Raw genomic sequence first — 20,049 nt, forward strand, 5'->3', positions numbered from 1 at the left:
CACCTTGAAGATCCTGTCCATGAAAACCACAAACCGTAGATGAATTCAGACATACTGGCGTACAGGTGATTTGGAACAGGAGACACGGTTGTAAGGCTCATCCAGATCAGCAAAAGGTAGGAAGTTGCAGATGACAACTTCCCGACACTAGATGGCGCTGTTGCTCTACAGAAAGATTTTAAAAGCCCCCTCTGAAAAAAATCCACGGGTCTTTTTGATTTGATATTTCGTTTTCAATCCAGAGATACTGCTGTGAGATACTGGGCTCTGTGCTGCCCCTTCAGGACTTTTAAGATGGAACCGTGTAATGGTGAATGTAATTTAAGCTATTTTAGGTCGCATCGCGTGGTTACCGTAGCTGAATCTCTGGCAGCCTTAAATGTCTGGATTGTGTTCTATTAGTTTTGGAGAAACCATGCAAAATATAAAAGAACTCAAACAAGACAGGGTGATTTTACCAAGTTTAAGAGGTAGCAGCGGCGCAGTCAACAGGTGCTCGTTTTGTAGCAGAGCTGTTCACATATAAAGACCGGACAACTTTATTTTTGTAAAGCATGGTTACTAACATTTTTATAGATCATTTGTTGTATTTATATTTCCGGTTTCCTCCCACTTTCAGCACTTCTCCTTTCTGCAGAGCCGCAGCACTTTCACGCACATCTCTGCAGAGACTCAGAGAGCAAAGTGTCCTGCGGTTCATCACTGTCTCAGTCGGAGCTGCTGCCTCCTTTGGGTCGAGATGCTCCTGCTGCTCGGTCTGCTTTGCTCGATCTGGGCAGAACCTGCTCAGGGTCTGGAGGAGGACGGAGGTTTTAGGTTTGAAGGGGACCTCCGCCTGCTGACAGTGAGCAACGACTCTGTTTACATCGCTACAGAGGAGAAGCTTTACCAGCTGAGCCATGACCTGGTTCTGATCCACAGCCTGACCCAAAGAGGGATCTTAAAGAACCCGAATGACGAGAACAGTCAGGAGTTTTACCGAGTCTCTATGAATGGTGCCTGGAACAAAACTTTCACTGTTAATGTTTTATTACCATTTGTGAACAACGACACATTGATCAGCTGTGGTGCAACTGAGCAAAATTGTGGTTTCTGTGAGGTTCTGGACCTGAAGAACATCTCCAAAGTTCTCCACAAAGAACTCATCCAGGTGGGTCCTCTGAGGAGCATCAGTGGCTCTGTCAGCTTTCTGGTGGATGTAAAGGATTCAGTGCAGACTGAGACTTACATCCTGACCGCCATAGAGAATCACACAAAGACAGAGAAGAAGACAGACAGCTGTCCCAGTGATTTAGGGATGATCAACCTTCACAACACAAACTACAAGCAGGATGGGGACATATTTTCATTTAGTGGACCAAATATTCCCCCCAGGATCACGGCTAAAGCTGATGTAGAGTTTGTGGATGGTTTTCAAATCAACTCAACGGTGTATCTGTTCTCCAACGTGGCATCAGGAAATAAACCCAATAAAGTTTGTCTGGTCTGGCTTCAGGCTGAAACCAGTAAATCTGAGACTCTGAAGTCTCTGCATGGAGCGACTCTCAGGACCTCTGATGGAGGTGAAGACAGCAAACTCCTGGCCTCCTCAGTCATCCCAGGTGGACAGCAGGTCCTTTGGAGCGGAGTGTTCAGTTTGGACGGAGGACCGACCAACACCGAGCTGCTGTTGTTTGACATCAGTCCTGATGGGTATAATCAGACATACACAGATCCAGACTGCTTTAACAAACCAAAGACGTCAAACAAGCAGGTGGGTTGTTGCATTAAATTTAACCATCTTTTAATGTGGATGTTTTCCATGTCCTGTTGTCCTGGGTGACTGAGAATCTGCATCAGGGTTTTGCATCTTGAACAAACTGAGACCAACCAACCAACACCGAGCTGCTGCTGTTTGACATCAGTTCTGATCAGAGCAGGCAGACAAACATTTTTATAATAGACTTAAATTGAAGCAAAACTTAGGCCTTATATTCAATTAAATATGTTATAACACGTTTCTTGAACATCCTTTTGGATGCATAAAGTATTATTGAACAGAATTATTAATAAAGAAATAATAATAATGCTCATCATCAAAATACCTTTTGGCACTTTTCAAGACACTCAAGGGCCCCGCTCAAAAGCAAAGACATAAATCAAATAACTAAGAGTCACAAAATAAAACCTGACAATGTAGAATAAAACAGGAAACTTTAAAGTGAGAGACTTTAGCCAAAGTTAACTTTGTGGCAAGCAATTTGTCGCAGAGGCCAGTTTGAAAAGAGGGGACTTGAACTAAAATAAAGTGGTATTATAGGTCGAATGTTAGACAGCTATTACAATATTAAAAATATTATCTATGAAGGCCTGAGGCCCATTTCTTCTTTTGTGAGATCCAGGGCTGTTCAGAAAACAACCGGGGAGAAGTTACAAAACCGGTGCTGAGTCTTTTAGTGGTAACCAGTACCAGAGCGTACCGCCTTAGTTTCACATCTGCTCTTATCTAATGACTTTTAGACAAAATGATCAATAGTGCTCAAAAAACAAGACCTATAGTACAGTTTTACAGCACAGTTTTAATATCTCTTTGTCAATCAAATCCCCCAGAGCTCTTTTCATCGATTCTTAACCAACTCAGTTAGTGTTTATTATTATTGATAATATTATTATTATTATTATTATTATTATTATTATTATTATTATTATTATTATTATTATTATTATTATTGATAATATTATTATTATTATTATCAATAATAATAATAATAAAAAAATACTTTACTTGAAGGGATGTGCACAAGACTACCATTACACTGTCATGGACATAAATTTAGTTGTCATTGTCATTCAGTAAATAATGACACTTCTAATGCAAAATTGACTTTGTTTAAAATGTCATTGTTAGGACAACTTGACATTAACAGAACCAACATTTTAATTTGTCAGTATAATACCATTTAACATCTTTGCAACTCATCCTACTTGTTCAACTTTACCTGAGGTATGGGGAAGTATTAATGACCCATTCAAAATGGTACCATGACAGCCAAAGTAAAGTCATATATGAATATGAATGTAATGTAATGGAAACCCATATCTCTAACGCGTATCCTAAATAACTTTTTAAAGGTTTATAATTAAAGCTGTTGTGACGTGTTTATGATGGGTTGTGATTTCTTGGTCAATGTTAAGTTGTCATAGCAAAGACATTTTAATGAATGTCAACTTTGCATTAAATGTCCCATAATGTACCGAGTGACACTTAATGACAAGTCATAAACAATCATACAGACACCTCAAGTTCATGACAGTTCTTATATCATGTTTATGACAGTGTAATGTCAATCTTATGCACACCCATTCAAGTAAAATGTTACCAATAATAATAATTAAAAGAATTGCTTTATGAATGTCTAGCTCTTTTGCAGGTTTCTTAAATCAAGCAAAAAAGTACTATATAAACTATAGAAAATAAAAAAAGATATAGACAAAATGGGTCCTTAAAAATCTAGGAACATGCTAAAATATAATAAACAAATTGGATATACATTTAAAAAACTTTTTGGAGCTCATCAGCTCCACACAGCACCTATTCACGCAAGATTAAATGGTACCATGTGTCGGTACCTAAATGTATCATTGTGATGCTGAAGGAGTGGAAGAGTGGCCAATTTTCCATGCCAGAAATGAACACAGCATTGCATGTGCAGTGCTCAAAGCTGGTACTAGTGGAAAAGTGCATTTTATGTATATAGTTCCTAATTACTGAAATCTTAATCCTATTATCAGGGCAAAAGATGAGGTTCCAAGACAGCTCCAAGATGAAGCTCTGTTATGTTTTAAACCCCTTAAGTTAACACCCTTTTCTCTACAGATAGTGTTTTATAGTAAAAACTGCACTAATGGTCACATGCTGAGTGGAGAACAGCAGAATGTGTTGTAAAATGTTTAATTTCTTAAATTTGGCTGATGAGCCAATTACTGCAGATTTTACTTAGCAGTACATGAGTGTGCATGCGTGCCAACTTGAACAACTGAAACACACAATAATTTGTAAGTGGACTAGTGCGTATGATTTGATGCACTGCCTGGGACGACTTATACAACTGACCCACAGACGTCTGATAATGGCACTTGCGCTGGGACAGGATGAATAATAAATGGTGGCAACAAAATTCCACACATTCTTGTGGCCGCCTCAAACACTTTCAATAGGCTTTAAATATGTCAGTTATCATCTAAAGACTTTAAATAAATATAGGGGAAAACACAACAAATAGACATGCTTTCATTCAAGCGAGAATTGGCATCTGATCAGAACGCTCACTTTGGGGGTTATCTGGGCACGCCCCACTGGGGGGAGTCCTCGAGGAAGACCAGAGCTCGCTAGAGGGACTATCCCATCTGGCCTGGGAACGCCTTGGGGATCGCCCAGAATGAGCTGGATGGAAGAGGGATGTCTGGGTTTCCTCTCCTGAAACTGGAGCAACAGGTCCAAATGCTCAGAATAACTGGCAGCACTCTTGCTTTTTAGTCTTTCTTAATCTATATATGGAATTGAAATGTTTGCTTTGATCTGTGATTTTTCTTCTCTGCTGACTGCATTTGAGTTTTCGGTGGCTTACTCTTTATTTTTAAAAAAGAAAATATAGAAGAAAATCATTTGTAGACTGCTTTGGATTGTGCCACATTGTATGTTTTTCTGTTGCTAGAAAAGGTCTGTTTATTCTAATACGCCCATGGCCATCTCTCTTACAATCAGTTAAAAACTCTACATCACCTAATGAATGAAGCACAATTAAACATAAGAGTAAACATACTGCCGATGATCTGCAGCAGCAGATCCCCCTTAGATAAGAGAGCAGCTGCCTTTAAACCAAGTTTTATCTTTAGATAGATTTCATAAACCTTAATTAGTAATAACTGTTTCTGTTTCTCAGTCAGAACCACATACCCTGAAACCAAAGGTTGTTCTTCTCAAACACAATCACATGAGATCTGTGTTGGCAGTACGACACGATGGCTGGATAGTCTTCTTCATTGGAACAACAGATGGACTGCTTCTCAAGGTGTGTCAAAAGTACTAAACACAATACTACTGTTTCAAGTAAAATTGTGGATCTGTATAAAAATACTGACTAACTCAACACAACAATATGACTTAAAAGCATTTGACACCATTTGTGATGGAGGAGGGTGTCTTAAAGGCAAGGTTTTTCAGTGCAATACAATAGTTGTGGTACACAGTTTGACAGGATTAACGGCGCAACTTGTGATACGTAGGATACGTACCCACTTTTGTTTATTTTGTTCCCGTTTTTCGAAGTGGGAAATAAAGTTAAATTGTTTCACAAAGAAGAAGAAGCATATCCCATACAATTCATGATGGGACAGTTTTAGACTTCCAATCCTTCTATAGAGCAGGGTTTTTGATACCATGAACCATCTCAGTAGTGCCATAGATACTCAAAAAACACAGTGCAAACTGGGGTGGAGAACAGCTCATTTGCAAATTGGACTCTTTGTATCTCATGAAATACTTGGAATATGTTTCTTAGTTGTTTCAAAATATTGCAAAGAAGTGCACTCACATTATATAGCATTTCAAAAAGTGGTTAGGGTGTGTCAGGATTTGTCTCGGTGAACCCAAAAACACACACACACACACACAGAGTCTGTTAAGAGGCAGTTTATCGAAGGTTTTGGTTAGTGGATGAGAGAACCAGAGTCTTTACCGGGGTGGAGAAGATGGACGAAGAATGTTGGAGGACTGGAGGGAGCTGGAGCGCTGCGGGTGCTGCGCCGCAGAGACAGGCAGTCCCCAGAGCAGGTGAGAGAGCGAAGGGGCAGCAGGAGAACCAGCAGCACCGCAGAGAGGTTACATGGAGCACTGGAATGCTGGAGTAACAGGAGAATCAGCAGCACAGCAGGGAGAACCCTTGGAGGTGCAGACAGGTGCTTGCGTAGGTAACTCTGGCAGTCAGACGTGGGAAAATCTCTGAGTGGCAGGCTAGGGAGAGTTGACGCTCAGACAGACGTGGGAAAATCTCTGACTGAGGGGCATCAGATGATTGAAGACGGACCGGCGGCGAGGAGCTGACTGAAGTGAGTTTATATAGACAGGCTTGCAGGTGGAATGAGTCCAGGATGATTGAAGGCTGAACAGGTGTGGTTGATTAGTGGAATGGAGACAGAGCTGGGCGGGAGATGGAAGGTGCTGGGAAGCTCAGGGTGCAGCAGGCAGAATTGCACTCTGACAGGGTGTCACTGACATGGGTTCGGTTTGCAACTTGAACACTGGGTTTGGTGGCATTTGCAAACCAATGGTCAAAGTTCAGAGAAAAATTAGCAGCCATCAAAAGTCTTTAGTTCACAGTTGTCCGCTTTAGTTTCCGTGCACTTCTCTTTTTTGTGGTTTCGGTTTAAAGCAATAATCAAAGTGTTTGAACAGCTCATGTTTTTGCTTATGGTGTAAAGCACTTATACTGACACTTTTAAGAACCACCAGTTGCACTTACATCACCATTTTTAACCTTGGCTGTAAAGTTTTTATTTATTTATGTGACCTCAGGTATGGTTTTTAGACTTTAAACCTTCCTTGTACCCGGTCAAGGAGGTTGCAAGGACTAACAGAGGCACTGATTCCCATTAAATATATAGTTTATTAAATGTACAGATGTCAAGAAACAGAAGTCAATGTATTTTATTGCACAACCAAAATAACCGCTTTAAAAGTGAGCCCCTATGCTGGCCTGGAATCCTGCTAGCTGTGAAACCAAGTTAAAAACCCAGTTGAATTAATTAGATCCTTTGGGGGGGGAGAACTACTACAGCAAAACACAAACTGAATACACCTTAGTGTTCCCCAACAAAGACACACTCACTCCAAAAACCCTAGTGTATATAACACAAATGCAAACAAACTCTCCCCCCACTAGTCCCCTTAACCCAATCTGAATAAAACCAGTGCAAGATCCAGGGACAACATAGGTCCTCAGGTCGGTTGAACCCAGACCAGGCAGCCGAAGAATACAAATTCTCCCCTGCTTTTACTAATACTAAATAAAAAAGAAAAACAAAGAAACTGGAACCGTCTTGGAACAGTGATTGAGATAGAACCAAACGGCAAAAGAAACAGTAATGAAAACAGAACTAAAACCACGACTGAAACAGTAGCAGGTCAGCCTGCACACAAAAGATGTTAGAACAGCACCTTAAACATCCAGGTAACATGAAATTGTCAATTTACCTCTAGGGTGAAAACCGGTCCCCGGTTCTTTGTGCTTCTCTATAAACGAGTTACCTAAAATAATCGGAGAGAGGCATTTAACCAAATCATCCTGCAGTAATCTCACGCTCAATTGTGAACATACCTTGGTCGCACACTTGCTTCAACCAGCACTTGTCACAATCGTCTAATGCTGTTGTGTTGCTCACGCTGACATGAACAGCACATCCAAGACGGTTCCTCAGGTGTTCAATGGAATCGGGGTCTGGACAGTACACAAATTAGCAAATTCTTAGATTTTCCTACATGTGGAGGTATGTCATGGCCACTGGCTGCAGGATCTCATCTCTAGTCTCCACTGATAATAAGCCTTGTTTTTATACGGAGGGAAATACTGCCCTATACACAATCACATATTCTCCACAAAAGCTGTTTGGCATTGGCAGAGAAAGATTTGGCTAGCTTTAGTTTAATAGGACCCACTTATCTCCCTCTGAACCCACAAATTGTCCCTGTACATGTGGTACCATATAATGGAAAATAAACAGGCTTTCCAAAACTCTTACACATATTGCCAAGAAGTGTTGGAAAAACAAAGAAGAATTTTCATTACTTTTTGGTCCTACGTTTACTTTATGTTGAATGAAAATTATCATCGGAATAGATGAGCTACTTCAGATTTAGGTTTAACATTTAAATGTGCACCTACAGTGTGTCTGAGATACAGCGGTTAAATTATTAAAACACGGCAACATTTTTTAATATTAATACATTTCTAATGAAGCTTTTCATCTGAGATTCTAATCATAGGTAGAAACCCCATGTAATCCTCACATATAAAGAAATCAATGCCAGGAAGACCATAGATCACGTGTAATAAAGTGGAGGTATATAAGTATTTGACCTACTTAATTAGATGTATTTGTTGGGTATGACACATTCAAGATGTCACCAGTATGCATAAACTGGTCTAATGCATTGCTCTGTGGGTTTAATGATTGGTCATTGATATTTTCAGAGTACAAAAACATTCTGCTAACTCCAGGTCTGTATGATCGTTGTAACTCACTGTCAGCAATCTTGTGAAGTGCAAACTGTCATGGCTGGTTTTTCCTTTCAGTTTATGGAACTTTTGGTGTTCATTAACATTCAGAGATTTATGCATCAATAAGCTGTGCCACCAGTACGGTTGGCAACATTAAGTTTTGCAATGTTCTCGAGAGAGCTCTTTGGTTTATGGTAAAACTACTGAATATAAATAGCTGACCACCGAAAGCACTTCACACCATAGCCACACTCACAAACGTGCACACATTGAAACCCTGACACTCAGACCAGGTTTAAATGCCTTGCCCTGGGAAACATCAACATGTGGCGGGAGGAGGTTGTAATTGAACCCTGTTGTTGTGCAATTATACACTGTTTAAAGTTATTTAATGTTTCATAAATAACTCTCTGTCTGTTAAGTATTGTCTGGTGATGATCAGCTCTTAAGCTGATATCAAGACAATGGTTGAAAGGGATGAATTCGAGCACTAGTGATCTTTTAACAGCAAAACCTGCACACACATAGAATAAAGGAGTGACAACTTCTTTTCAAGTTCAAGAATTTAATAACAGAAATAAAATGAACATCCAGAGAACATCACTATGTAATGCTGTTTAGCTGAATTAACACAATATTTCGATTAATAAATCCTCTCTACTAGGCTAGTGAAACTTAACTAAACTACTAAGCAAAATGAGGATAAAAAGAAGCTAAGCCAAGGAACTATTTACATGCAAAACAAACAAAAGACAAACAAAAGTGGTTGATCATAATCAGAATACTTGAGTGAATCCTGGTTCACTGCAGATCTGATTAACAAAAACATGGAATGGAGTTAAAAAAAACATCTGCCATGTATTTCAATCCATTCACAATGCAAAGCCCAGGTCAAACAAAACATTATTTGTTTAAATAATATTCTGAGGACCGTTTTGTCCTGTAAAATTATTTAATTCAGAATCGCTTGCCTTTGTTTATGCGATTGTACCTCCGGGCGCATGGGGTCGCTACAGCGATCGTCGCTAACCTGGTTAAAATCTATAGTTATCAAGATTGTCTTGAAACCGACATTAATATACCATATTGATGCGGGAATAAGGCTCATAACACCATCGGAGGATGGCGGGGCAGAACAGTTACGCTTTATGCCTTAAAACGGACTCCTTTTGAGAGGTCCGAGACCAGATGTTAGCAAGGCTAATATCCTGTTGGCTAGCGGACGCTCGGCGTTAACAAATGAAAGCTTTTGCTTTAATTTTAGTCGTATTGAGTGGCTGGATAACATAAACATTAATGTCCCATCAATGTATGAAACCCTTGTGGAGGTAACCTTTCTGGTAAAACTTTAAAACGCACTCGACAGTGACAGGGTACCAGATGCTAGCAATGCTATATTGCTAGCCTTTGTTCAAAACGCCAGGTATACACGGTTTACAAGACATTTCCCAATAAACCTTTTTAACTTCACCCTCAGACCGCTGCCCAAACCTGTCCTTTTCAGTTCTGTTCAGTTTGGCCATTCACGGAAGGGGCGTTGAAGGAGGAAGTTGTTGGTTTCTTCTTGGCAGGCTAGCGTTAGCCTTGCAGCAGCATGTGGCTAACGGCGTGGTCTGGATAGCTTGGAGGCCACGTTCTTTGACCGGGATGCAGTCCGATGAACAGGGGTTTTCCTCAGCATCCAGCCTTCAGCTCCATTGGTGTTCACTTCCCTGTACAGGCTGAGGAAAAATACACAGAGCTGTTTCGCATGCAGAGATCTTTGCTCCTGCATCTGATTGTGGGTTAAGACAGCAACTTAGCTCTGTATTTGCCCGGACATGTTCGTCCGGATTCAGTCAGGTCCTCTGCTGAAGCAGGCAGTCGAATCTAGCAGACCCTGGATCAAGCGTGGTTGGTCCAATCTTTCAGATGTTCCAGCAGATGAGGCCATATGGCCCCATGGTTCAGGCCTCCTCCCTTGTCCTGGAGAGGTGATCTGTGCAGCTGCTGAAGAGGTCTGGAGAAGTGGCTGAGAAGATCTCTTTGTCTGTGCTGTGTCTTATCTGTTAGGAAGGCTCACAGCTGACCTCCTGCTGGGAAAAAGGGCCGTCCAAGCCTTGAGAGTCTCATGTTACGGGCAGAGTGGAATTCCTTTGTGACCCTTCCACTGTTCAGAATTCAATCTGAGATCAATTATTTTGATGATCCTGGCGGTAATATCACAATACCGTAAATTTTGGATTACAAGACAACTACTTCTCCATTTAAGCCATGGTTGCAATGAAAAAACTTCCTGTCAAATAGGACTAAATAAACTGACATTAATTTGTACTAATAGGAAGCAGAGTTGCTTTCTAAATACTTCTAAATACTTCTACTATTTTCTTGGCTTTCTCTGCCTTTTTGGAGCTTCTTCTTTTTTATAATTTGTATATGTATTGCCTGTGTCATTTTTATTTTATGGACCAAATTGTGTGCATTTCTTTGTCCTGTACCTGTTGATCATTGGTGGTGTCAGCTAAAATTGACATTGTGATTTTCACTTAGACATAGCGTTGACACATTCGGTGCTTATTTTCCCCATGAATACTGTAACTATGATCTACATTGTTGTTGCCAGCTTGCTGTGGACATCAACCATAAACCCACCTGTCCAAAGGTTCTCTATAGGGCCGGTGGCAAGCACAAGTTTCCCAAAATCCATTTGGATCAAGTAGATCCGAAGCATGTTTATTTGCAGTTTGAAAACAAGGTGGGAGTGTTCTTCTACTTTTTCATGAAACGTGCTTTTGCTGCATTTTGAGTGGTTTTTAAGTGTTTGTTTGTGTTTTGTTGCAGATTGAACGTGTTCCAGTGTCAAAATGTGGCGTCCACCAAAATGTGAAGGATTGTTTGTCTGCACAGGATCCCCACTGTGTGTGGTGTGTCTCTGCTGACAGGTCAGCAACTGCTTTTGTAGCTGAATCCTTCAGACACATACAAATCAGCTGATAACACCTTTTGACGTTTTGCAGCTGCACATTTAAAGACCACTGCACAGATTCAGAGTGGTTGTCCATCCCTAATGAATTGCAGACAAAAATGGTTTCCCATCAAGTTATGAAGGACTCCCATGGAAAGGTTGGTTTCCAAGACTAACTACATTCATTTAAAGTTGTTATTTTAGATTGAATTGATGTCCTTTTGTATTCCTGTCCTTCTCAGATCAAATTAATGATCCAGACACATCTGACTGTGGAGCAGAAGCTTCATTTTAACTTCACCTGTGAATTCTCTACAAATTCTAGTCAGCTTTGTGGGCAACATGGGTTTTCAGCACACTTCCCTCAATGCACCTGCACCCTTCTTGACAATCTTCTTACTGATGGTGATTAATTTTGTCAAATGATCCAAGAATTATCTGACACAGTTCTGAGCATATAAAAGTTGTTTAAAAGCTTCCAATCCTTTGTAAAGGTCATAACTAAAGAAGTTACTGCTTACGTCTATGTTGGACACACTGTTTAACTGTAACATCCCAAAAAGTTGAACAAGCCAGACTTTTGAATCCTATGTTTTACAGTTTGTTTCTTTCTGTGGTAGCATGTTTCATCAACTGAAAGCTTCAGATTTATGTGGCTGTTTTCCTCTTTTAATGGAATTACTGCAGATTTATTACAGTTTTAACTATTGTGCTCTGTGACTCTGAAAGTTGCCAGGGTCTAAAGAAAAAAAGACTTCTGAATTGTCAACACAGTATTTGTTTTTTGACTTATTTTTTACTTAAATTTTATTGACTAAAGAAAATTTACTTACACCTTTCTTGAAGCAAATTTCATAATATATTTTTACTTCCTAGCCATTGACGTCACCATAAAGATCAACCTTGGTAAAGCTAAGCTGACAGAGCAAAGAAAGCTAATCAACTGTTCTAATATTCATGGTACAACCAGGTCCAATTTTGTAAGTACATTTATATTTTAAAAATAAATTCTGTGTGTTACCCAATAAGGCAAGAAAACTTGGGGCTTGGTGTGAAGTTTCCATGGTTTCCCCTTTGTCGGTTTTTCCTGAGTCAGGGTTGTTGGTGTATGGTTAGGGTTGTGTGTCTGGGCAGAGGTTGGAAGGTGTGGGTGGATGCTGCGTGTATTAAGTACGAACATTTGGAGAAGCCTGTTCAAATGCTCCTGCAGCAGTAAGGTTTCATTGGATAAAACATGTTTCTATTGAAAGACTCTTTTTGTACCTAGTTACATTTAACCTAATCTGTTTTAGCACTATTACCATCTGTGGCTTTTTCTTCAGGTGCCTACTGTGTATCAGAGCTGGGTGTCAATGGATAGGGGATAGCTGTTCCTGGGCCAGTCATCTTGCTCAATATGTAAGAGTCAATATGTTTTAGTTTTTTTCAAATTCTTAATGTTGATATTTACTGTCATGACTACCACATAAGTGCCATTTAATTAGTGTGAGAAACTGACTAAAACTACATGGAATAGAAAAAATAGCTTTATTTATTTTTAACATTTTCTGTGCAGACCCAGGACCATACATGCCCGAAGATGGAGGCTGGGATGAACATTTCTGTGAGTCTGAGTTAATTCACATTCTTTTTCACTCTCTCTCTAAACCAGTGGTCTCAAACTCAGTCAAGTACCTGCAACTTTTAGATGTATTGCTGGTCCAACATACCTGCATCAAATGGCTGAATTACCTCCTCAGCATGCAGTCATGTTCTAAAGAGGACTAACAGTCTAATTGTTTGATTCAGTTGTAATAGACATCTAAAGGTTGGAGAAGGCATGCCCTTGAGGAATGAATTGTGATACCCATGCTTTAAACCAATACAGTTTGTCATCAACTGAGAGTAATGGATGAAATCTAAATATTCTTTGTGCTTTCTTGTCAGATGCCAGATATTGGATCCATTACGCCTAGTGTTGTGTCTCTTTATGGGAAAAACCACGCTTTATTGTTAGGTCATCACCTCAGCAACGTGATCGGAGTGAGAATCCAGCCGCTCGTGGAATGTAGTCCACAGGAGTGAGTTACTCTATAGAAAACTAAGAATGTATATAATATGGATCAATGAGGAAATAATTTGACCTTCTGGTAGGGTAGTTAGCCATTGTCTAATTATTCTAAAGAACTGCCAATGAAAACTTTTTCACAGCCATTCTGGTGATCTAACCCTACCATCATTTACCCCTTTGATTAAGGAAGGTGCCCATTTCCAGCGCTCAAAGTGCGAGAGAAGGTCAAAAGTCTCTAAACAATCCAGTATTTTAAACATACTAACGCTTTACCTACTATCAACTAATACTAACTAATACTCTCGACTACTAGCTAATAGTTTTTCAATGCTTTTACGTTAAGTCATGTTAGTGAAATTTGCTAGCAGGCATACGAATTAAACTCCTTCTGCACTTTCTGTAAAAGCAAGATCCCAAAGCTTTTCAAGCCTGACATTCTCACACAGACAGGTTCAACTCACCAATTAAACAACAACAAACAACAGTTTTTATGTGCAGTCCAGCACAGCAAAACGTTTTTAGACCTCTGCATTGGTATAATGTAACATCTACTAGACAAGCAAATGGCAGAGCATGGAAGGACCAGTTTCTCAGGTTGAGATTGAACTGTTCATTTGATTCCTACAGATAAAAGCCACTTTATTGGGTGCAATAAGTCCCATAGGTTACACAGAGAGGATTAGACAGAGGTTTTCTAAATTAAAAATGAAACAAAGACTAAAAAGAGTAGGAGGCTTTATGTTTCATTTGTTTAAAGAACATTGTTCCCTATGGCTCTCCTGCTGCACATTGGGTCCTGATCCATGGCACTTCATGAGATATAAGGCTTTTAGGAATTCCTTTTTAAAGGTTGAGGAGCTCTAACCAGACTCTGTCACTAGAATGCAGAAGTCAATGGCCATTCGACCTACAGATCTGTTTGCCTGTCTCAGATTCCACAACCCTTTAGCTGTTTTCTCATAACGTTGCTTAAAGGCAAATGCTTGTTTTTGGAGGCCAAGGAACTCGGCAAAGGAAAAAACTGGATTGTGGTTTCATTTATGATAGCTTCCTTAATGCTTTATACCAGAGCAGCCCGATAACATATATGAGACTTTACCGGCATTGTCTGGGAAGGAGCAAGGAGAATGATGGAAGGCAAAGGAGCATCGGAGAAGGAACTCTTAACATGTGTCAAGCTCTTCTGAAAAGGGTTCTGGGGTAGAAAAGGCTATTTCACAGATCGTGGGCAAAGAAGAAGCAGGTGGAACAGAAGGCAGGAAAAAACAGATGAGTCAGGGTAAGCTGGTGGATTGCAGGGTGGAGGTCTACTCCTGGACGGGAGATTGGAGGATAGAATTGTAATGACCAAGTAACACGCCTTGTTAGGAAAGAGTTTAGTGTAATTGTTATTGATGTTTACTTTATTAGGTTTTTCAAAACATGAATTGAAAATAGACCTAAGGAAGCAGTAAAAATGTATATAATCAACAGAGATTTCACACTAGTTACAGTATAACAGTTCAATGTTATGTTCAAACCAGGGTAGAAAGAAGTATAAACTTAACAAATCCCGCCCCATTAACTTAAATTCAAAACTGTCCTTGTCTCTCATCATGTTGACAGATCTGTCAGCAGCCATAAGGCATAATGCAACATTTCAATATTCAACTGTAACCTTCAACTTGTGTCAAAAGAGTTTCCTTGGGAATTTACAAGTTGCATTATATTGTAGACACAGCCATAAATGTACTGCTGCTGTCTTTGCTCTTGTTCATATCATTCCTTCAAAATTGTTATTCAGTTTTAAACTTGCAAGTCATAGTCCTCATGGGTCTGTAACTTTAATCTCAGGTGGATAAGAGGCATAGCGTGTGGATTACAGAAGGTCTCAAAAAAAAAACTTCTAGTTGCTGCCCATGCTTTTTTAAACATTGTGTATCCAATTATCTAAGCTAACGAAACACTACATTTGTTTTAAACTTGTTAGAAAATTTGGAAAAATAAATGGTTGTTGAGTTAGTCTTTCAGGTTCCTCCCTGTTATTATGTTAGATAATCTTGGTTTCAGTTTTTCTCTTACTCTCTCCCTTTCTGTGTGGTTTCCTGTGTTAACCTTTCAGATGCCCTGTGTGGAACAAGACTGGTGTCAGCTTGACTTTCCACATCCCCTCCACTGAAACTAAGAGAGTGGTCAAAGTGTGTCTTCTTCTACCAGATGGTAGTTGCCATGGAAATGCAACAATCACCTATCAGTCATCACCAGTCTGCTCTGACATTGTACCACGGAGCAGCTGGAGGAGGTATTTGAACTGTCAGTTTGTGTCAGCTACAGACCATTGTGCACTAAATTGCTATGAAATTAAGGCAGCTGTCTTTTTGTGAATTCTCCATACGGAATATTGAGCCGTGACATCAGAATAGATCCAATATCTTTAAAAATGTATGGCGACAACTGTTTAACAGTGGAGGGTTCTGTTTTGTAAAGCAGCGGCGTTGTTTTAGACTTGAGTGGAATATCCTGGTGGCCTGTAGAGGGAGGCGTTGTGGCGAGGATTATAGCTCCAAAGATTGATTCCAAAGAACGAGGTAGAGTGCGCAGGCAGGTGACGGCTGAGGAAGACGACTGTAGGTGGTTGTTTCTAGGAGTGGACTGTCAAGAAGCTTTGCTGAACTGATGCAGAGTCTAGAATGTGGCTTTAGTGTAAAGTTCTTTGAGTGGTTGGTGTGACTGCAAACATGCTACATAAATTCAGTCATTCAGACAGCTCATTCATGACCATTTGGTATCAGATGTCTGTAGCTACTTCTAGCAGCCAATGTAGAATATCACAAGCTGGTCTCTTAAACATGACAATATGTTCTTTATACTCCAGTGAACTCCCCAGACAGCAGGCATCCAAGGCATGTTTGAAATGTGATTGAGTGATTTATTCACATCAAAGATATGCATCCGACAAATATGCACCAACTATGTCATGATTTTTATATAATATTGGCCAAAATACTTGAGGGATGTTTCCAACGCCTTGTTGTGTCTAGGCCACGAAGAATCAAGGCAGTTATAAAGGGGAAAAAAAGGGTCCAACCAGATGCCAGAATAGTGTAACTGGGTGTGGTGGTGCAGTGGTTAGTGAGGATGACGCATGTACGGAGGCCTTAGTCCTCGAAGCAGCTGACTCAGGTTCGACTCTAACCTGTGGTCCTCTGCTGCATGTCTCTCCCCCTCTCTCATACCACCTTTCCTGTCAGCCCACTATACGAAGAAAGAGCCACTAGAGCTGTAAAAAGAGATTGTGTATAATATGTATGTAACTTCAGATCTAATTGTAGTTATAGAGCTAGACATTCACCAATGCCTTGCAAATTGACTGCTTTTTCAACAACTATAAAAAGAAATGGTCATAACACCTTTCAGAAGTTCAAAGTGTGAACAAAGAGCCACTTCCTGGAAAAATATAATCGGATTACAAGACTTATACTTGTAGCTATAGAAACTTCTACTGCTGTAATGCATTCAAAAAGCTTCTGCAAAGTACTTTCAGGAGACATGAAGGTTCTTTTTTTTTTTTTTTTTTTTTCTTTCCCCAGTGTCCTGTCTAGCAATGTGGCAATAAGAATTGATATCTTAATGCCAAATAGAGCTTGACAGATTTTACTTTCACAAGTGAAGCAAACAGCTTTCGCCATAATGCTCCGCTTGATTTGTGCATGTAAATAGCTTTATTGTGATTCCTGCTGGGAGAATTTCAAATTATATGGACACTACAATGGGAAAGTAGGAGAGTAAAAGAAAAACAAGAAGAGAAAAAAAAGAAAGAAGAGGTGAAAGAAAGAAGAGATAAAGGGAAGAGAATGATAAAACGTCCTCTGTCTGCTCCATCACCTGGAAAGAGACACAGAAAGAACAGCACAACCAACAGACATAAAGCAACAGATACAATCGTGTAACACCTTGATACCATTGCTAAATCATATGTATTATTATTTAAGCTGACATGTGTAATGTGATACCTAAAAAAGAAAGTAAAAGAAAATAAATAAATAGATTATAGCCTTTCTGTATGTAAGTGAACATTTAATAACTGGGACCCAGCACCTGTAGGAGTTTGTGAAAGTGCACTAGTTTAGGTGAAAATTATCCAGAAGGAAATAGTTCGATAGTGATTGTGGAGAACCGAAGACCTTCTCCGAGCACAGAGGTAGGAGTCAGGGGACCCGTAACCCCCGGACTCCCAAAGGGGCCCCCAAAGCAATGCGCCTGAGAGGGGCCCTCACAGGAAATCTGCAACCCCCCCCCCCCCGAGGGAAGAGGAGAGACGACCCCGAGGAAATCCCCCAGCCACCGCAATGCCGACGCCCCCAGAACCCTCAATGTCTAAATGCGAGAGGGGGTGAAGGGAGCCGCCCGAGGCAAGGCTCACACAACATAAGCCCCCCCCCAGACGTCTTCCCCCCACCCCCCACCCCCCCATATCGTGGCCTACATGAATGTGCGTTGTGAAAATGTTTGGAGTGAAAGTGTCTAAAATGCATGATAAAATTGGGGAGAAGGACGTCACCAAAAGGTGGCAACCTCCAGTAACGCCCTTTCCCCAAGGAGCTACATGTGTGGCGGCGTGATGGAGCAGGCAGAGGGAGGAGTCCGGGGATGGGGAGCAAAGGACTGGGGAGCCAACCCAGGGAGCCAGCTCCCCTACTGACTCCAATAGGCACCCCCGCTCCCCGAAAGCTCCACCCGGAGAAAGGGGCCCCTCCAGCGGCACCACCATAGCCCGGGGGCCGGGGAGAGGCCGCAGGGCCCGCCAGCCAACCACCCACCAGGACCAACACCTCTACCTCCCCAGCCCACCTCCCAAGCCTACTGGCTTTAACCCCCCCCCCCCAAAAAAAATAATATAAATAAATAAATAAACAAATAAATTAATAAGATGGGGGACCCTGGCCAGCCAGCCCGCACGAGCCATCCCAAACCCCACCCCCCAGGCGAAACCCGCACCGGGAGACAACACGGACCAGGACCGGGACAGGGGGCCGGACACAAGCCCACCAGAACGTCCACCAACCCCCCCCCCCACCCCACCCGTAAATTTAACCCCTCCCCAACACTAACATTCAAACATCTCACCATACATTCGACACTAGACATCCAGGCTGGGTAAGTCACTACTCCCCCTCCCTCCCCTCCCCCCACTAGCAGAGTGCCAACCCAAAGAAGGGGAAGAGCATCTGCCCTGAGATGTTAATGACCATGCCCCCCTACCAGCTCAACAGGCCCCGAGGCCCCCCAGCGCACCAGAGGCCCCGTGCAGGGGCAGACACCCGGGCGCACGCCGGCCCAGACCCCAAGCGGCACACCCCCCGGAACCGGAACCCCCGAGGCCCCGCCGGGGCCCCCGCCCGAGGGCGGTGCGCCCCAGGGACCCCAGGCCCCCAGTCCCACCCAGGACCCACCCAGCGACAGCACAGCTACCAGGTCAGTAACCCACGTCCATCACCGCGTAGCTCCCCAAGAGCGCCGCAAGCGGTGCTGTGGGCCACCCGTAGGCCTCCCAAGCTCCTCCCAGATGGGGGCAACAGACCCCGGAGTCAGACCCACCAAGCGCCCCACTCCAAGTGCCCCCAGAGTCCCAGGAACCCCTCCACCCAGCCACTGCGCCCTGCAGGAAGCAACCCACCGCCCCCCATTCCACTAAGTGATAGTGCTAATCAAAGGAGCCCAAAGAGATCAAACAGATGTGGATGCAGATGCTGTCTCAAGATTAATATGATCCAACAAAAGATCTCTATACTGATTGATACTGAGATTCTCCTTACTTTTCCAATTCATGAGGATAGTTTTCTTTGCGATACATAGTGCAGTGAAAACCATGTAAACTATTTTATTCCCCAGAGGGCTTTCCTCAAAATTACCAAGCAAGCAAACTGATGGGAAGGTGTAATTTTACAGCTCAAGCACTTTGATAAGTCCTTACATATCTGTGTCCAGAACCTCTGGACTGGTGTGCATAACCATAACGCATGAATATAATTATCAGGATGATTGCCTATGCAGTGTGGACAGATATTAGATTGTGCTAGACCCATCTTGAATAATCTTTGTCCTGTGTAGTGTACTCTGTGAAGGATTTTGTATTGTATTAGTTGTAAGTTGGTGTTTCTAGTCAATTTGAAAGTTCTTAGACATATCTGAGCCCAGAAGTTTTGTTCAAAGCTGACTGATAGATCCTCTTCCCATTTCATAATAGGAAGAGATATTGAATCATCTATTTTAGTCAGTTTCCTGTATGATTTAGACAGTAGTATGGGGGGGGGGGGGGGTTAAATCTAGGAACTCAAATATATTACTTGGAATTTGTAAACCACCTTTAATATGCTTAAATTTTTTTCTAATTATAGATTTAAGTTGTTCATATTCCAAAAATTTATTTTTACTAATGCCATATTGCATAATGAGTTTGGAAAGATTGATGAACTCGGTTCCATCAAGTAAATGTTCCAAATATTCAATACCTTTATTCTTCAAGTATGTAAAGTTTATCATATTATTATTTTGTAGGATGTCAGGGTTGTTCCAGATGGGTGTACGACTGCATGGGATAAGTGACGACTTTGTCATTTTAAGAAACTCCCACCATGCTGTCAGAGTAGAGCTGATATTGATATTTTTAAAGCATGTATGCCGTTTTATATTTGAGCTAATAAACGGCAAATCTGAAATCATGATATTATTGCATATTTTCTGTTCTATATCTATCCAGGGCTCATCTAAAGGATTATGCTTTATCCATTTAGTGATATATTGTAGTCTATTATGGAAGT

At 41.3% G+C, this 20,049-nt stretch overlaps 1 protein-coding gene and 1 long non-coding RNA gene across 2 annotated transcripts; both read left to right on the plus strand.

Annotated features, from left to right (window-relative positions):
• Positions 1-266: 266 nt before the first annotated feature.
• Positions 267-11,501, plus strand: LOC118561456 (plexin-C1-like; the record flags this gene model as incomplete). Its single annotated transcript, XM_036133549.1, has 7 exons — positions 267-310; positions 620-1,753; positions 4,923-5,051; positions 10,858-10,989; positions 11,076-11,176; positions 11,252-11,357; positions 11,442-11,501. Coding segments are annotated over exons 1-7 (1,665 nt in total), but the record flags the coding sequence as incomplete, so codon positions are not given.
• Positions 11,502-12,521: 1,020 nt separating this feature from the next.
• LOC118561458 lies at positions 12,522-13,182 on the plus strand. The gene is made up of 3 exons (XR_004930059.1): positions 12,522-12,597; positions 12,755-12,802; positions 13,126-13,182. It is a non-coding gene; the product is annotated as an uncharacterized LOC118561458 (long non-coding RNA).
• The last annotated feature ends 6,867 nt before the right edge of the window (positions 13,183-20,049 follow it).

The sequence above is a fragment of the Fundulus heteroclitus genome, unplaced genomic scaffold (assembly GCF_011125445.2).
Source record: "Fundulus heteroclitus isolate FHET01 unplaced genomic scaffold, MU-UCD_Fhet_4.1 scaffold_634, whole genome shotgun sequence".
NCBI classification, from domain to species: domain Eukaryota; kingdom Metazoa; phylum Chordata; class Actinopteri; order Cyprinodontiformes; family Fundulidae; genus Fundulus; species Fundulus heteroclitus.